This window comes from Myxocyprinus asiaticus, chromosome 44 (genome assembly GCF_019703515.2).
Source record: "Myxocyprinus asiaticus isolate MX2 ecotype Aquarium Trade chromosome 44, UBuf_Myxa_2, whole genome shotgun sequence".
Taxonomy (NCBI): domain Eukaryota; kingdom Metazoa; phylum Chordata; class Actinopteri; order Cypriniformes; family Catostomidae; genus Myxocyprinus; species Myxocyprinus asiaticus.
Window position 1 is genome coordinate 33131835 of NC_059387.1, and position 19245 is coordinate 33151079.

Consider the following 19245-nt stretch of genomic DNA (forward strand, 5'->3'; position numbering starts at 1 on the left):
TGAAATGGCAGATGAGGTTGGATAAATATAAAAAAGACTAAACTGTGTATTGCACATAGTTATTGCTCAATGTGGCAATTTAACTGTTCATGAGATGGATAGCCTGAGGGAAAAAAACTGTTCCTGTGCCTGACGGTTCTTGTGCTCAGAGCACTAAAGCGTCGGCCAGAAGGCAACAGTTCAAAAAGGTAATGGGCAGGGTGAGTGAAAGTGTATAGTTCTTGAAGGGGGGGCAAGGGGCAACCAATAATCCTCTCAGCAGTCTGAACTGTCCTTTGTAGTCTTCTGATGTCTGATTTCGTAGCTGAACCAAAAAAGACAGATACTGAAGTGCAGAGGACAGACTCAATGATAGCTGTGTAGAACTGTATCAGCAGCGCCTGTGGCAGGTTGAGCTTCCTCAGCTGGTGAAGGAAGTACAACCTCTGCAGGGCCTTTTTCACAATGGAGTCAATGTGTGTCTCCCACTTCAGGTCCTGTGAGATGGTAGTGCCCAGGAACCTGAATGACTCCACAGCTGCAACAGTGATGTTTAGAATGGTGAGAGGGGACAGTGTTGGGGGGTTCCTCCTAAAGTCCACAATCATCTCCACCGTTTTGAGCGTGTTCAGCTCAAAGTTGTTTTGACTGCACCAGACAGCCAGCTGTTCAACCTCCCTTCTGTATGTAGACTAATCTTGGATTAGGCCGATGACAGTGGTGTTGTTTGCAAACTTCAAGAGCTTGACAGAGGGGTCCTTTGCGATGTAGAGGGAGAAGAGTAGTGGGGAGAGCACACATCCCTAGGGGGGCACCAGTGCTGATTGTACAGGTGCTGGAAGTGAGTTTCCCCTGTCTCACAAGCTGCTGCCTGTCTGTCAGAAAGCTGGTAATCCACTGACAGATAGACATGGGGACAGAGAGTTGGTGTAATTTATTCTGGAGTATAGCTGGGATGATGGTGTTGAAAGCCGAAATGAAGTCCACAAAAAGGATCCTTGCATATGTCCCTGGTCTGTCCAGATGTTGCAGGATATGATGCAATCCCATGTTGACTGCATCATCCACAGACCTGTTTGCTCGATAAGCAAATTGAAGGGGATCTAGAAAGGGTCCAGTGATGTTCTTTAGGTGGGCCAACAACAGTCTCTCAAATGATTTCATGACCACAGACGTCAGGGTGACAGGTCTGTAGTCATTAAGTCCTGTGATTTTTGGTTTCTTTTGGACAGGAATAATGATTAAAAGTTTGAAGCTGCATGGGACTTTACACTGCTCCAGTGATCTATTGAAGATCTGTGTGAAGATGGGGGCCAGCTGGTTAGCACAGGATCGAAGACACACTGGTGAGACGCCATCTGGGCCTGAAGCTTTCCTCGTCTTTTGTTTCCAAAAGACCTGGCTCACCTCATCTTCACAGATCTTAAGTGCAGGTTGAGTAGCAGGATGGGGGAGGAGTGGGGTTGCAGGAGGTGTTTTTGTTTGTGTGAAGTAAAGGTCAGAGTGGGTGTGGGGTGTGAGATTGGGCCTTTCAAATCTGCAGTAGAACACATTCAGGTTGTCAGACAGTTGTTGGTCCACAACAAGGTTTGGGGTAAGAGTCCTGTAATTTGTAAGTTGTTTCATGCCACTTCACACTGATGCAGGATTGTTAGCTGAAAAGTTTTTTTTTTCAGCTTCTCAGAGTATCTTCTTTTAGCCACTCTGATTTACCTGTTCAGTGTGTTCCTGGCCTGATTGTACAAGACTTTATCCCCACCCCTGTAAGCATCCTCTTTGGCCTGACGAAGCTGCCTGAGCTCTGCTGTAAACCACTGTAAGGGGGTTTAGAGGAAAGGAGGAGGCGAGAACCGGCTTGACAACTTAAATAATAATTTATTAACCAAAAACACAACCAAAAACACACAACTAAAAACACAGCACAGCTGCCTGCAATTCTCTCTCTCTCTCGAACTGTCGTCCCCGGCCGCCTTTATCCCTCGGGCGCCCCATCAGGCTGATTGGGGACCGGGTGTGTCTCATTCCAACCCGGCCCCGCCCTCCTCAGCTCTACACTCCTCCCGGCGTTGCCTCAGGCCGGGGAGCCCCCGGCATGATCTACATCCCCCCCACCCTTCCTCTCCGGGTGGGGGGCGTGCCTTATGCCCCGACTGAGACAGGAGGGAAAAAAACAACACAAAATGGCGAGAGAAAGGCCAACACGGAGCGGCAGAGAGAGAGAGAGGAGAGAGAGAAAAAGAAACTCACCGGTTCTCTGATGCGCCGTCCCGTGGTCCTCGATCACTACTCCACCCTCTCAGGCGGACTGCGGCCGCTCCTCCCCGGGCGGACCGGAGTCAGACCTCCGACCCCCAACGGACAGAACGCCCCTCCGCGTTCCCGGCGTCCCGTGGGGACTCTCCTCCGCCCCTGGCAGCGGTCCTACCACTCCAGGCGGTCGGGGAGTCACTTCCCTCCTCCCCCCCCCCCGCGGACGGCGGTCTTCTCTCGACACCTCCACATTCCCGGGGGATGGCAGGGCACTCCTCCGCCCCCGGCAGCGGCTCCCTCGCTCCAGGCGGTCGGGGAGTCCCGTCCCCACTCGCCTCGCAGACGGCGGCCGTTCCCCGCGTCCGGGTAGTCGGGCTACTCCGTCCCCCGTCGGACGGCAGCGGCGCTCCCCTGGGTGGACGGCAGTGTCGAGGATCCTGCGACGGGAATCCCTCCTCCTTCCCGGGTTTCGGCACCAGTGTAAGGGGGAGGCGAGAAGCAGCTTCCCTGGTTCAGGTAAGGGTTTATTTTCTCTCTCTCTGCAGCACAAATTACAGTCTCCCAGTCTTTGCGTTATGCACAAAGTTAATCAACAATCACACACCGCTTCACAAAATAAACTCTCATCATTTGTAATAAAAACTCTTTGCTTCTTGCTCGGGTCTGTCGTGCCCAGGCTCTCTCTCCCTCCTATTTGCGGTGTGTCTCTATTTATGCCGCTCTCCCCGTGCTCACTGAAATTAGAGACAGGTGTTAGACATAATTTAGCTCAGGTGTAAGCGCCCTTACCGCTTTTTCTCTCTCCGGAGAGATGCTTGACCACGCCCCCGCTGCCACAACCACGTTTTGTCGTTGTTGAACTTTAAATTAGTCCTAGTAGGAATGCACATATCCTCACAGAAACTGATATATGATGTAACAGTATCTGTAAGCTCGTCCAGGTCTGTGGCTGCAGCCTCAATAACACTCCAATCCGTACAATTGAAGCAGACTTGTAGTTTCAGCTCTGCTTCATTGGTCCATCTCTTTACAGTCCTTACTACTGGCTTGGTTGATTTTCATTTCTGCCTGTAGGTTGGAAGAAGATGAACCAGACAGTGATCAGGGAGTCCCAAAGCTGCTCTAGAGACAGAGCGATATGCATCCTTTATTGTTGTGTAGCAACGATCCAGTATGTTCCTGTCTCTGGTGGGGCATGTAATGTGCTGTTTGTATTTGGGCAGTTCATGTGTGAGATTTGCTTTGTTAAAATCCCCAAGAATAATAATAGCTGAGTCCGGGTATTGTTGTTCTGTGTCTGTGATTTGATCAATTAGCTGTTGCAGCGCTGTGTTCACACACACGTTTGGCGTGATATACACACTCACCAGAATAAACGAGGAAACTCCCGCGGCGAGTAGAACGGCTTGCAGTTAATGAAGAGTGCTTCCAAATTAGGACAGCACATCCTCTTTAACGTTGTTACATCTGTACAACAAATTTCATTGATATTCCACTGCTTCTCGTTTTCCCCGTTAACTCCGTGATGCGATCCGCTCTGAACAGCTGAAAGCCCGGCAGATGTAACGCGCTGTCCGGAATGGCTTCACTCAGCCAGGTTTCTGTGAAGCACAAGGCAGCAGAGTTTGAAAAGTCCTTGTTTGTATGGGTGAGGAGATTTTAATCTCCTCAGTTTCTCTCGAATGTAAATCAAACGGCCATTCACAATCATACCGCGACTTTTTTCTTTTTTGAACGGAGATACTTGGAAATGAACATATATTCACGTTAATCACTTTGTCCTCTCAGGCAACAACATTAAATGTTGATTAACATCAAGACTTAGTGATAAAAATGATAGGTTAATCTTACCAATCTCTGTTAATCCACTTGGACATTGCTGTCCTCATTTTAATGCATTGTTTTTCATTTTTTGTTCTGCACCCCAGAACGCTTCCCTCCTCCATTTTGGTCATGTGACTGTGTCTGTGACAGACTTGGAGAGTAAGCGGTTGATATGTAATCACTTGATATAATAAAATACATTTTTGAACTCTTTTAAAATGCTAAACCAAAGTTAAATAAAAATGTTTCCTTACATTATTTTTTAACAAATAAGCTTTTGATTATTTATAACGTTTTATGAAAGAAGGATTTCAAAGAATGATTTTGGCACAAGAAAAAAATCTGTCCAAACTTGTGGACCTACAGTACAGAAAAAAGTCTTCATCTCGTGTTACAGATGAGCTGGTGCAGTTTATTAGTTGCATAAGTTTTATGAAGATGTCACTTAAATAACTTCATAACTGTCGAACGACTCAATAGAGCAGAAGTGAAACTGGTGTGTTCCAGTTCAAATCATTTAACCAATCAAACAGTGAATCTGAGAGTGTGAGGTGAAAATCACATTTGCATTGTCAGAGTTGAATGATTCTGTTTCTCTCAGAATAGAGCAGCTCTGTCTCCAGTGACCATGTTCAAACCACAATTTTAGTAGTTTAGTTTTACCAGCAATCGCACCTTTTCAGAACTATTCCATAATTAAAAAGTTTCTCAGTTCGTAAGTTCGTGAAGACAAAAAAACAAATTGAATTTCTTCTAAATGTTCCTTAGATTCCACAGGACAGGTCACTGTAACTCAGACTCCCACAGAGAAACATGTTCAGATCGGACACACAGTCACTCTGACCTGTAAATCCAGCAGTTTCATTGGACGCCAGTCAGATGGTGACTGTACGACTTGTGTTTCCTGGTTTCTACAGAAACCTACAAATCATTTAGTATACAACATCAAAACCGTTCACACTGGAACTCCATCACGATTCAGTGGCAATGGAGCAGATCATCAGTGACCATCAGTGGAGTCCAGACTGAAGATGCAGGACATTATTACTGTCAGAGTTACCACTGGATTGACAGTAAAGGTTTATTCACACTGTGATTAAGAGTTGCAAAGAAACCATAGTGACTGCACTGATACACTGACAGATATTGCAGCTGCTCACACACACACACACACACACACACACACACACACACACTGGTACTTCTATCATTACGAGGACTCTCCACAGACCTAATGATTTTTATACTATATATTCTATCCCCTAAACCTAACCCTCATAGAAACATTTTGGCATTTTTATTATTATGTTTATTTATTTATTTATTTATTGTAGTTTATTTAATTGAGTATTAAGTAATATTGTGTTATTTTGTATGATATTAATGTACAGCACTTTGGTCTATATTGTAGTTTTTAAAGTGCTTTATAAATAAACTTGAACTTGAACATTGTTTAGTGTGTTTTTTAAGCTGTTTGAATTACAGGGACACTAGCGGTGTCCTCATAAACCATATTTATAGCATAATAACCTCGTAATTACTAGATTGTAATCTAAAAAATTTCCTTGTAAACCACTCACACACACACACACACACACACACACCAGTGGAGAACATTGGCATAGCTAAACAAAATATATTAAATTAATTATATAAATAAATGATATCAATAATAACTTTACACTTTGTTTCAGACTTTTGGACCCCACAGTATTTATCTCCTGCATGTTTATATTTCAAAACCTCTTAATAAATTGTGACATTTACTGAGAACACTGTGTGTATGAGTTTCTTAATTTGACTACATGATCTTGTTTCATAAAGTCTCTGCAGGTGTTTTCACGGTTCATTGAGTGAAGTTTATTTCTAAAGTGTGAACTAAAGCCCTGATCTTATAAATCACCTGAAATGTTAAAGTACTTTCTCAAATTCAAAAGACACCAAAAGGAAATCAAAATAACTGAATATTATTTCATTTATTGAATTTTGACAACAGAAAACAGCACTGAATAACAAAAGCACACATATACTTGTCTGAATAGAAGTCACTGTTAGTCTCCATGTGAGACATGAGTGAGAAGAGCAGAAGAGAATCCAGAGGATCTACTCAGAACACTGATCTCTCCTCACTTCTCCAGTGACTGATGGCTGGTCTTTCTGTCTGGCCTCACAGCTCACTGTGACCGCCTTCATCCACTCCTCCTGAGAGAGAGTCAGACTGCTGCTCCAGCTGTACAGACCGTCCTTCTCCAGGACCCCAGCACTGCTCTTCTCAGACCTGCTGCTCCCGTCCACCTTCCAGTTCAGGCTCCAGTCTGAGGGGAAGCCCTTGCTGGCCACACACATCAGTGTTGCTGTGTTCTTTGTGGAAATCTCTTCACTGGAGGGCAGCAGGATGCTCACGGCAGGACGAGTGTTGCCTGACAAATACACAATAGACAACTTAGAAAAAAGGAAAGATTTCTTTCTCCAGGTTAAAACTAAATTAATTACATTGATAGATTTTTTTTTTTATTTTTATTTTTTTATGATAGGCTACTTAATAAAATGTTTATTTTTTATTATTGTCATTTTGATCTGTTCACTCAAAAAAAGACTATTTTTTCCCCCCAAAGACTCTGAATTACCAAAATGTCAGTTTGACGGTCTGATGAAATTATCAATAAAGTGCACAATAAATTTGTATGTTTGCAGCTAGATTTACACAAAAGTTGAAGAATGTCTTTCCGTCATATATTTCTCTTTACATTAAGAAACAATGAAAAAGACATCGCCCGACCTCAACAGTAGGATACAAAATATTCTGTACAATACTTCACTTTTAACAGATAGTTTGATGAAAATTCCTACAGTAATACTTTATATCTTCCATATTACATTAATAAACATTTCATATTGAAGGACCATTTTTATGAACTCATGATAATGTCAGTAATTTAAACAGAGGCATGAACAGCTACAAAAACTGAATCACATCTCACTTCTGTACGAGCAACAAATTCACATGTGCTGACAACAAATACATTAACCTTAGTGTCTTAAAATTTCACGTTCATTTCTTGAAAAACAGACAAATTATTAAATGAGTCTAATCAGGTATTGCAAAAATAATTTTAAAAATAATGAATAAATAAATAAATCACAACATTAGAAGCAGGTGGGAGTTATAGGCTACATTTACTTGTTTAGTGACAAGTTGGAAACAGAAAATTATTTGACCAAATCAATTTAAAAAAGTGAGACAAATCCCTCAACTCATAGTGTTACAATCATACATAAAACACACATTCAACATAATTATAAAACATATGCAACATTAAAAGAATGATTTGCTGATTTACTTACTGCCAACATCCAGTTTGGTGCCGATGCCGAAAGTGTACCACAGTGATACAAACTAATAGAACAGCTGTACAAAAACCTCTGAGCGCTTCACTAACTGCACTTTAAACACATGATCACAAACACATCTTTACACAACACACATACAAACATACCTTCATTTTTTATATATACTGTGAACAATTGTTACTAAGCATTATTAATAGTTAAAAAATGCATTTAAAAATAAAAATATAACATTGTTTTATGATTGCATGTTTTAACTCCTCATAACTCTTGTGATGAAGTCTGTGTTGAATGTTCATGAGAAATCAAAACATTGAAAAACACTTCCTGAGAATATCCACTGACTGGAATGCAATGTATTTAATAACTTAGAATAAAGACATACTGTTAATATTCATAAATGTAATATTCTTTTAATAATGTATTCTCATTGCTGCTGTTCTCCTGTAACAGTCACATTTGCTGGTGAGCGGAAACAGTTTTGAATGTGTGTCCCACCCCTCTGATTAAAGCACAATATCAGACTGTCTGTTAGTCAGGACTGTCAAACCAACATCACTGTTCCTTCAGTTCTCACTCATTCACAGTAAAGATGACAGCACACGCTCTCATTATCTGCTCTCTTCTGCTTTTCACTGCTGGTGAGAATCTATTTCAGTGCTAATAGTCAGTATATTTTACACATTCAAACTAAAATTATGTTTTAATCTTCAGGTGTCAAATAACTATTCTTGAGATAGTGAAAACTTCTGTGTTTATTATGTCATGTGTTTCAGAGTGTGATGGACAGATCACAGTCACTCAGAGTCCCTCAATAACATCAGCTCAACCAGGACAAGAAGTTAAAATAAACTGTAAAACCAGCAGTAGAGTGTATGGTGGTGATGAGTTAGCCTGGTACTTACAGAAACCTGGAGAAGCTCCTAAACTCCTCATTTATCTGAGCCAACAACCTGGAGTCTGATACTCCATCTAGATTCAGTGGCAGTGGATCTGATAGTGATTTCACTCTGACCATCAGTGGAGTCCAGACTGAAGATGCAGGACATTATTACTGTCAGAGTTTACACTGGCCTGAAAGCATTCAATGGTTCACACAGTGATAAAGAGTCATACAAAAACCTCTGTCAGTCACACTGCACTGATACACTGACAGATACTGCAGCTGCTCACACACACACACACACACACACACACACACACAGTGGAGAAAATGTGCATTGTTGTGAAATGTATATTTGATACAGAATGACAGAATCAAAAATGTTTCTTTGTCCAGCACAGCAGCAGCAGATCACTGCAAAGACATTTATTAAAATATGATGTTAATATGAAGGATCACACTTGATTTAGAGGCTTCAGTTCTCGACAAGAAGCATCAATCTGAACACTTACACAGCAGATGGATCTTTCTGGAACTATTTAAAAACCAGATGAGGACTTTTAAAGAGCTTGGGGCGCCATGAAAGCGGGAAAACCCAAGTAATGATGGACAAGAGTTTGTTCGATGTATTTAATGATCTGTGGTTTTAATACTGAGAGAAAATATTGAGATTAATATTATGAACTTTATTTAATTAATTATTCAGTGTAAAAATAATTGATGTAAAAAATCTCACACTAGTTTATTAATTTAGGTGCACTTTGATGGTTTTGATCATGAGTAGAAATAATCACCAGAGAAAACTTTTAGTCGGTCTTGATTAAAGTTTTTCATTCCAGCCACATAAAACATCAGATCTACAGTGCACAATCACAAACAAGACAAGACACACTTCACAGACATCTTACATTAAGAGAACACTCTGTAATACACACACACACTGTAAACAATACATATATACTCTTGTAGACATTACAAACAACATATAAACAATAAACAGTGTACGAGAGTTCGAGAGTGTTGCTATGCAACTGAATTATTCATGTTTCATGGTTAATTTGACACTGCAAACAGATCTAACAGAAATAAAGATGAACCTACTGTAATACATGACTCAGTGCAACCTAACAAACAAACAAACATTCTGTAAACAGACCATTGAATATTAGTAATATTTGTGTATCAATTAACAGTAGCTTATTTTCCTGAACAAATCAATCAACTCTCTAATAATGGTGTATACTGAAACACTCAAACACGATATCGACTACTAGAGTTCAAAGATGACCTCTGACCTTACCCATCATAGAAGCTTTATTGAGGTTTGCTCATTTGTGCAGGATTAGTATAATCATTTCACACTTCAGACGCACACTTCTTCATCTAGACTCATATGAAAAGATTAAAACAAGTTTATATACAGTTCATTCAAATTCTCTCCTGCTGACAAATTAGGAGTTAAATAGAATAAAAACAAAGGTCTGCTCATGTTTTTGCTGTATGAATGATTGATTGTCCATCTGTTTCTCCATCAGTTACTCTTGAGTTATCAGTTACTTGTCCACTCAAGAATTCAGCTCCTGAATTAAACATATTAACCACTTCACACAGTATAACCACTAAAGTACTGAAAGACAGTGGACAGGCTCATATAAAGGGAGAGGTGATGTAACATACATGTTGTTCAGGTATTAAAATAGATTCATCTAGTGCTGGAGTCTCTTGTTTGATCGAGTGTGTGTTGATAAAGTGATTTTTCAGGAGTCGCTCAAATGGAAGTTTCTTTAAGACAAGACTTGAGGAGAGTCAAGAGCACCGATATCAAAACTAACTCTAATAGAGAGACAGCTCTTCTTCAAGACACTCGACTCCTCATTTCTCAGAAGAATAATGGAAAAACACATCCAAAAGAATAAAGAGAAGTCTCTCCCTCCCTCTTTCTTTCTATTCTTATTTAACACACAATCACACACTTGACTTCAATACACTCAACCACACAGCACAATTTCACTCAATATCAAAGAACTACAATTCACTTCACAGTCAAACACTTCTTCCTCTCTCCATGGAAAGACACAAACTGAGGGGTTTTGAAGCCTCTCAGTAACCTGTAACATCTGCCTCCACTAATTATCCCTCATAATGAAGCTCATTAGTGGCTTGTACATCTGAAACAACACCAGCAGAGGGAGACAAAGAGAGAGGAAGTGCTGTTCCAAAACAGAAAATACCTGTTGAATTACACAGAGATGGAACAGTAGTATTCAATAGTACACTTATCATATGACTTCAGAAGAAATGGATTTAATCACTGGAGTTGTGTGGATTACTTTTCTGCTGGCTTTATGTGATTTTTGGAGCATCAAAGTTTTGGTCATCATTCACAAGCATTTGTATGGACCAGCAGAGATGAAATATTCCACTAAAAATCTTCATTTGTGTTCTGCAGAAGAATGTCATACACATATGGGATTGCATGAGGGTGAGTAATTGATGAGAGAATTCTCATTTTTGGGTGAACTGTCTCTTTAAGAGAACACATACCAGTATCTGCTTCTTTTCTTCATGTAAAGTGCAGGTCTAATTGTGTTACTCAATGCTGAAAGTTATGTGTAGTCACTGTTGTTCCCTGATAGTATTTATGAAGGGCAGGGACAATTTTAAAACTAGAGACTGATTCTTTGACTCCTTTATTAGTCTATGGCTTGGTTGTTCACTGGTTATCTATATTAATAGGTTAGTGCCCGCTTGGTATTGGATTGTAATGGTACATTGAGTCCGTCTCTGTTCTTCTTTCTCTTGGGTCACACTAATAAGATATGAAAAGTAGCTCTGTACCGTATATATTGCATTTATAGGGTTATTTGCTGATTTACTTACTGCCAACATCCAGTCTGGTGCCGCTGCCAAAAGTCCACCACAGTGATACAAACTAATAGAACAGCTGTACAAAAACCTCTGAGCGCTTCACTATATTATTATGACTATTTACCTGAATAAATCAAAGAACGAGAAGATGTATTTACTTAATTGAGAAACACTAAGGCAACATGTTTTTAATGTTTATATCTACATTAATATTTAACTTTGAACACACTCCTTTATTTTAAATAGCATAATATCAGAGCATTCATTTTTACTGTGGTATTGAATTTCAAATATCAAGAATTGTGAAATATCACTGGTATTGGTACCAACTAATTGGAGTTCTAAACGTAATTTTGGGAGGAATATCTTAATCATCACTAGAGTATATAAAGGGTCACATGACTCTCTCCAGCGTCAATTCTTCTGGCATCCCTCCATCACCCCATCTCATCTCCACCTTCGTTTTGCATTGTCATTGTCTACATTCATTTCCATTTAATCCATTAACATTTATTATCTCTTCATGTAGTCTGTGGGGAATCTGGATTCTCCATTGCAGACAGCGAGCCAAACCAGTTTAACCATTTACTGTTACCTCAAGATTATATAAACACTCCAACAATGTGAAAGAGAACATATAATATGTATATATATATATATATATATATATATATATATTGCATATTCTGGTCAGGTGGCCGGAGATTTTGCCCAATAGAAACAGGATTTGCTCAGCAAAAATTAAAGTCAGATGGAACATTGTGATTGGCACATTTTTTTATTTATTTTTTTGAGAGATGAAAATTCAAACACATTCAGATAAACACTCATGCAGTTAACTCACTTCAGCAAACTGCTACACATTTAGGAATATTTTCATTTTAAATTCATATGAACACTCTGATCTTATAAAAGCGTTAAATGACTGTTATAAATACACACAAAAACTCAACTTCATAAAAACTCCAGAAGTCCATTTAATCTCATGTCCTCAATGACCCAATGTGCTTATTTTTATGATTTTCTCACAGCAATCCAGACTGTATAATGTCAGTGAGAGCTCTCTGAAGAAATAAACACTATTAATTCTATTGATTGATGTCTGTTTTACTCAAAGAGGGTATTTCCAGAGAGAGTCACTTTGCATTGACATCACACGCTTCAGTGATCAGAGAGTGTTTATAACTGTGAGTCAAACACTTTATAACACATTGCTGTTTTTCATTGTACAAAACCAACAAACACAAAAATGAATTTCTTCATCTTTATTTGGATTATGGGAGCTTTTATTCCAGGTAACATCAAATGAAATCTTCTCACTGATTTACTTATTTTTAAGACTTTCATATACAGTAAATTTAAAGATTTTGATCAAATGTTATTTTCTCCTGATCAGAATCCAGAGGAGTCACTGTAACTCAGACTGAAGTTGTAACTATAACTGAAGGAAAAACAGCCACTATAGAGTGTAAAACTGATGCTGGAATAGATGGCTATGGTTTATCTTGGTATCAGCAGAAACCTGGAGAAGCTCCAAAACTCATCATATATAGCGTAAATGATCGGTTTGGTAATAGTTTTCAGCGATTCAGTGGAAATGGACAAAGTGGTGGAACTGATTTCACTCTGACCATCAGTGGAGTCCAGACTGAAGATGCAGCACATTATTACTGTCAGAGTAGACACTACATCAACAGTAAATATGTGTTCACACAGTGATAAAGAGTCGTACAAAAACCTCTGTCAGTCACACTGCACTGATACACTGACAGATACTGCAGCTGCTCACACACACACTAACACTAACACACACACACACACACACACACACACACACACTAACACTCATTTTTATAATTATTATAATTATTGCATTCATAGTTTTATATATGAATTTCATAAGTTATCTGTTCCCCTCTAAACTGAACTGAATGAATGATGTAACAACTAATATTATTTACTACCTGTTGTTTGTTTGAACAGTCAAACACTGATGATTGACAATCAAATAAAAGTATAGTAAAACAAAGCTGTGATTCACAGAAAACAATATATCCTTGATGATGGACATCATTAAACTGAACACTGTAAGACTTTAGTTCAGTGTGATCAACTGAAAGTTTCCAGAGATGATAAACAGGACAAACACTGAGCAAATGTGTGTGACACAAACAGCATCATTGATATTGAGTTTTGAACAGTTGATTGAAACATTCATAAGGTCAGTATTACTGCTGAGATCAGCCTCAGAGTAAACTGATGAATATGATCAAAGCTCATCTCTCCATTAGTCAAACTCAACTGTCTCATTCACACAATAAAGAGTCAAACAGTGAAACTCATATTTGCATCATCAGGGTGGAGTGATTCTGTTCCTCTCAGAATAGAGCAGCTCCATCAGCAGATGTTCACATCGTAATACCATCAACACTTCAAATAAACATGTGAACTCGTTTGTGCAAAAGATCAGATTTCATAGTTTCATTGAAGAACACGAGATGCTCTTTGATACATTCTCAAATCGTGCTGGATAACATGATCATCAGATTTTGAACAAACGTTTGGAGTCCAAACCAGCTCATGCTGTCATTGAAACTAAATGGAAACATTTAAACATACAATTCATGCACATCTTTAAATTCACCTCAAATAGTACACATAATATAATTTGCAGATGTGGAATGTAATGAATTATAACCACTCTCACAAATTTTTCTAAATAAATTATAGTACTTTTGCCTCAGTTGATTAAAAATTATTCAGCTTCACTACATTTATTTTTTAGCTTCCACTAATTGCATCCGTACTCCGAAAGGAGATATTCACAAGATGGGGGTTCCCACATTCCTTCTGTCTGATCAGGGTTCCCAGTTTGTCTCTGTTTTCAGAGATCTGTGTGAGACTTGGATGGTAACTCCAAAGGTCACTACAGTTTACCATCCCCAGACCAATATGACGGAACGGGTAAACCATACCTTAAAATACATGATCTCGTCTTATGTTGAAGAAAACCACAAGAAATGGGATGCACACCTTCCCGAGCTGAAGTTTGCCATTAACTCAGCAGTGCAGGAAACAACTGGAGTGTCACCAGATGAACTTCAGCTGGGCCAGAAACTTCAGAGTCCCATAGATCAATTATTTCATTAATTAACTTCCACTAATGATGTGGTCCATCGGCTAAAACAAATGCAATCCAGTGTTGCAGAATGTTCAAAAGGAAACATGTTTTAGACCACAGCTGTCAGCTGTTAAAAGGCGAATGCTTCTGTGTAGTAAAAAAAAAAAAAAAACGTCAATTGTTCTTTCTGGGTTGATATTACACTTTTTAAATGAATACACTACATGTCTGAGTGTATAGTGCATATTGTGAGTGTATAATGTAGCTATTGTAGGTCATTTGACACCCCGCTACTGTGTTTTTATCCAAAAGAGAGATTGTTTGTTGCGGTGAGGACATGCGGCCACTGTACCACAAATGGAATTGCTTTGCATCTCTTTTCAAATAGTAAATATAGGCCTACTTGACAGACTCGTATACACACCCCAGGAGAGAGGAATAAATTAAATGGCCATTTCTGACCACAAGTGGGAGACACAGCAGCTGCAATGCTCGCCAGTGTCAGTTTCTGTCCATCAGTAACCTCTCTGAAACCTTTATAGAAAATAATCAAACATAATCATGAAAAATAAAGAATGAAATAATAATGAATCTGAATTTAAAAGATAAATAAAAACCTGAAATAACCCATTAGAGGACATTCTGCATGTCTGAATGAAGGAACTGCTGAACGTCTCTCCTTGAACACTGAAATTGTGTAATTTACCTAAACATTTAAATCTTTGAGTTGAAGATTTGTTGGATGTGCTAATATTGAAACCAGAACAGAGAGTAGAAAATTACTTAAACATCACACTCTACTTATAAAACTGGATTTAAACATTTATACATTTGTATATACTATACTATTATTATCATTAAATTACAGTGGAATAGATGTTCAGCTGTTTGCTTATTTAATTGTTGAGCTATTTCATGTTGTTCACGCTCAGAAATACCTTGTGACATTACTAAATATTTAGAAATGACCAGAGAAGGACCAGTGGAGTGTTGTGTACAATATTTAAATCCAGAATGAGTCACTTTACATATTCAGCACATGCTTCAGTGATCTGAGAGTGTTTATAGTGCTGTGAGTTTAACACTTCATCAACACACAACACAATCTTCATCATCACACAACACAACAACAATGATATTCATCACCTTCTTCATCTGGACTCTCACAGTGTTTGCTCGAGGTTTGTAACATATGACTTTTAAAATTAGAAGTTTAATTGTGTGTTAAGTATACATATTTTGTCAATTTAAAATCAAAACTTCTTGGTTTAATTTATTCTGATTTATTTCAGAGTGTGATGGACAGATCACAGTCACTCAGAGTCCCTCAATAACAGCAGCTCAACCAGGACAAGAAGTTTAAATAAACTGTAAAACCAGCAGTAACGTCTACTGGGATAGTACTTATGGCTCCCGCTTAGCCTGGTACTTACAGAAACCTGGAGAAGCTCCTAAACTCCTCATTTATCTGGCCAACAGAGTGCAGTCTGGAACTCCATCTAGATTCAGTGGCAGTGGATCTGATAGTGATTTCACTCTGACCATCAGTGGAGTCCAGACTGAAGATGCAGGACATTATTACTGTCAGAGTGAACACTACATCAACAGTAAATATGTGTTCACACAGTGATAAAGAGTCGTACAAAAACCTCTGTCAGTCACACTGCACTGATACACTGACAGATACTGCAGCTGCTCACACAAACACTAACACACACACACACACACACACACAAAGGACATTTAAACAAGGAATGAACACATATTTTGTTGGTCAGTATTTTTAAAGATAATCATTAGACATCGTGTTGATGTGATCATGATTCTTCAGGAGTAATTAATGGTCTCATGATACTTTCTGTCCATCATTGAACTGAACACCTGATTTCAGATGCTGTGTTCAGTCATTTCTGAACTTGATTTGCTCATCAGACATTTTTCCATCTCTGTTCAATCAATGACTCTGTTTCAAACCCTCCTGAGCTGCTTTGCTGTCTGTAGAATACTAACTAAAAATGAAACCTCTTCAGTGACTGACTTGAAACACTGAACCACATGAGACTCATTTTAAACTTTGTGAGATGTTAACATGTTGCCAAACTAATGATGCAACACACTAATAACCTCAAAAATACATAATTTAATTATTTAACAAGTGTTTATGTTTTTACTGAATACTAAATGAATGACTTTATTTCTTCTGTGGAACACAAAAGGAGATTGTATGTCTCAGTCACCATTCACATTCATTGCATATTTTCCATTTCATTAAAGCGAATGGTGACTGGGGCTGAAATTCTGCTGAACATCTCATTTTGTGCAGGGGCGCAACTGCACATTTGCTGAGGGGTATGTGCAGAGACAGATTATTACTTGCAAAGGTCCTGGGGCCAATTATCTCCAAGGACCCCCCTCCCCTCCCACCATTTTTTCCTGTTCTTTCCCTTAGCTGCACATTCACAGTAATAGAAAGTGGAAGTTATGATGATCATGAATATTCAAAACATTCTCACTCCGCGTCAAATGCCTGCGCTACCCCAGCACTAAAAAAGCATTTGTACACATTGTACAGGGTTTACAGAGTCAAGGTATTTTTCTCAACAAATCTAATATTAGCTACACAATGAATAATCAACAATGACGCAAATTAAGGCGTATGAAACACACTTCTTTAATGAATTAACTGTCAAATATGCACGTATTTAATGCATCACGTCACCATAAAACCACCCTGTTTTCCCCATGTCTGGCCTCAAAATACTGCTCTTATGTGAACCCGTCCTTAAAAATCAAACTAAATAATTAAATCTATAATGCCACATTTGGCACCCACCGATATGAGGGTAAAATTAACAATATTTAGAGGGTTTTTTTGTTGTTGTTTTTTGGGATGAATTAATTAATACATTCAGCGGTAAACATATTTAAACCATCTTCGTTAACAAATTAAAATAACTAAGCAAGAAAACACTGAAAAAGATAGGATAAACTGAAACCGAAAGCGAAAACGGAATTAAAAATGGAAAAAAAAACTAAAATGGAATTAAATCAAACATTCAACATTGACAAACTTAAAATAAAACTAAAAACTAAATAAAAAAAGTAAAATCACAACTATATTAACCTTGGTCTGAAGCGCCTGTTTTATGTTGTTGCTGTGAGTGGTCTGTGCCTGCGGGAGATTTGAGGTACCTGCTCTGAGACTGGTAGCAATGGGAGTTGGATCTTCATGGAATTATCACCACATTCACAAAAAGTGGTGATATCCTCCTCTTTTTCTTCCCCAGAATGGGAAACGGTAGCAGCCCCTTCCCTTCTAGTGCAAGGCTCTGTGCTAATGCTAGCGATTTCCTCGTTGTTGTTGAAATCCAGTGGGTTTGCAAAGAAATTAGAAATTGAAGGAAAACTGTTCAGAAAAATAGCTTCCTTCGCTTCCCAGATCTTTTTGGATATTCTTTTAAAAGGACCACTTGTTTTCCTTAGATCCATTGTTATGCATTAATTAGCAAACAAAAGTTATGTTCACTAGTCTAGTGGTAATAGGCATTACAATCTGATTGGACCAGTCATTTCAAGCGCCTTAGCCATTAAAATCTGATTGGACCAGTAAAAAAAAGAAAATCTGTAATTTCAAATATACACCCTACTTAATTGGCTGTACTTCTATATTTGAAGGAGGGTCTTTTATAGTCATTCAGCCAACTGTATTAAAAGTGTGTAAGTTTTGACAAAGTTTTGACAGAAAATTTTAAATCTTAACCATGCTAACAGACTCTATTTCTCTCTCTCTCTATGCCCATTTTTTTATTTTTTTCCATTTAGAATAATCAATTTATGCAAAAGAAAAAAAAGTGATATTCGGGTGGTGGGCACAGCGTCTCCATCTGTCTTTCCCTTCTTTCTTTATACAGTTATAATAATAATTGTATGTACAGGTGTGCTATTTGTATATAGCACACATGTACATACAAATTTGTCTATTTTGCTATATACATACACACACATTTGTATCTTATTCACATATCTTTATTTTTATTTTATTATCTGTGTACTGTTGTTGTCTCTGTGCACTAGAAGCTTCTTCTGTCACAAAAACAAATTCCTTGTGTGTGCAATCATTGGCAATAAATCTCTTTCTGATTCTGATATAGTACTTTTTCCTATACCCTTCACACAAAGAAGCTCAAAGAGTGGTTCAAATAAATATAATTTGTAACAGGATGGGACAATGGTTCTATAAGAGGTTTAGAGGCATTCATATTCACAGGGCCCAGTAGTAACAGGAGTGCCAGCCAGGGAGCCCTCATAGACCAAAAGTGTTGTTTAAGAGGCCTTGTATAGGCTATAGGACCCATATATTCAAGAATAAATAAACATTTGGTTTCTTTGTTGATGGGTTTTCTGTACCAAACTGGATCGGGCATCCTTAAAACCCATCTGATCTTCATCAAATTCACAAGTATAGACAAGCACAATGTGTTTCAGCTAAAAACACACAAACAATTATAATCTTTCATGTTTTTATTTAACACATCCCGTTAAACATTCAAAGTGCTGTTGGAAAAGTAAGTGAACTTTGTAAGTGACTACCTTGTTGTTGTTACCTGGATGATCCACAACAGTTTTTTAGTTTTGTGATAGCTGTTCATGAGTCCTTGTTTGACCTGAGCAGTTAAACTGCCCACTGTTCTTCAGAAAAATCCTCCAGGTCCTGCACGTTCTTTGGTTCCCTATCTGTCACTCACTAGACGTTGTGTCGATGTAGTGACACTAGGGGTCACTCTTGGGAGCCCAAGACACCTCTAGTCTTTGATAAAAGGCCAATGAAAATTGGAGAGTGGTATTTGCATGCCACTCCCCCAGACATACGGGTATAAAAGGAGCTGGTATGCAACCACTCATTCAGGTTCAGATTTTCTCTTCGCAGCCGAACGGTCATGCTCATTGAGCTGAATTCCCACGACTGTTCATT

General features: G+C 38.6%; 2 pseudogenes and 2 gene segments (V, D, J or C); 3 read left to right on the top strand and 1 right to left on the bottom strand.

Annotated features, from left to right (window-relative positions):
• Positions 1-6010: 6010 nt before the first annotated feature.
• LOC127434549 (Ig kappa-b4 chain C region-like) lies at positions 6011-7556 on the bottom strand. The segment is given in 3 exon segments: positions 6011-6473; positions 7399-7450; positions 7551-7556. Coding segments are annotated over 3 exon segments (375 nt in total).
• LOC127434703 (immunoglobulin kappa variable 3-11-like) lies at positions 7401-9369 on the top strand (annotated as a pseudogene).
• Positions 9370-12350: 2981 nt separating this feature from the next.
• On the top strand, positions 12351-12897 carry LOC127434707 (Ig kappa chain V region 3547-like). The segment is given in 2 exon segments: positions 12351-12447; positions 12549-12897. Coding segments are annotated over 2 exon segments (369 nt in total).
• Positions 12898-15381: 2484 nt separating this feature from the next.
• Positions 15382-16352, top strand: LOC127434697 (Ig kappa chain V region 3547-like; annotated as a pseudogene).
• Positions 16353-19245: the final 2893 nt, after the last annotated feature.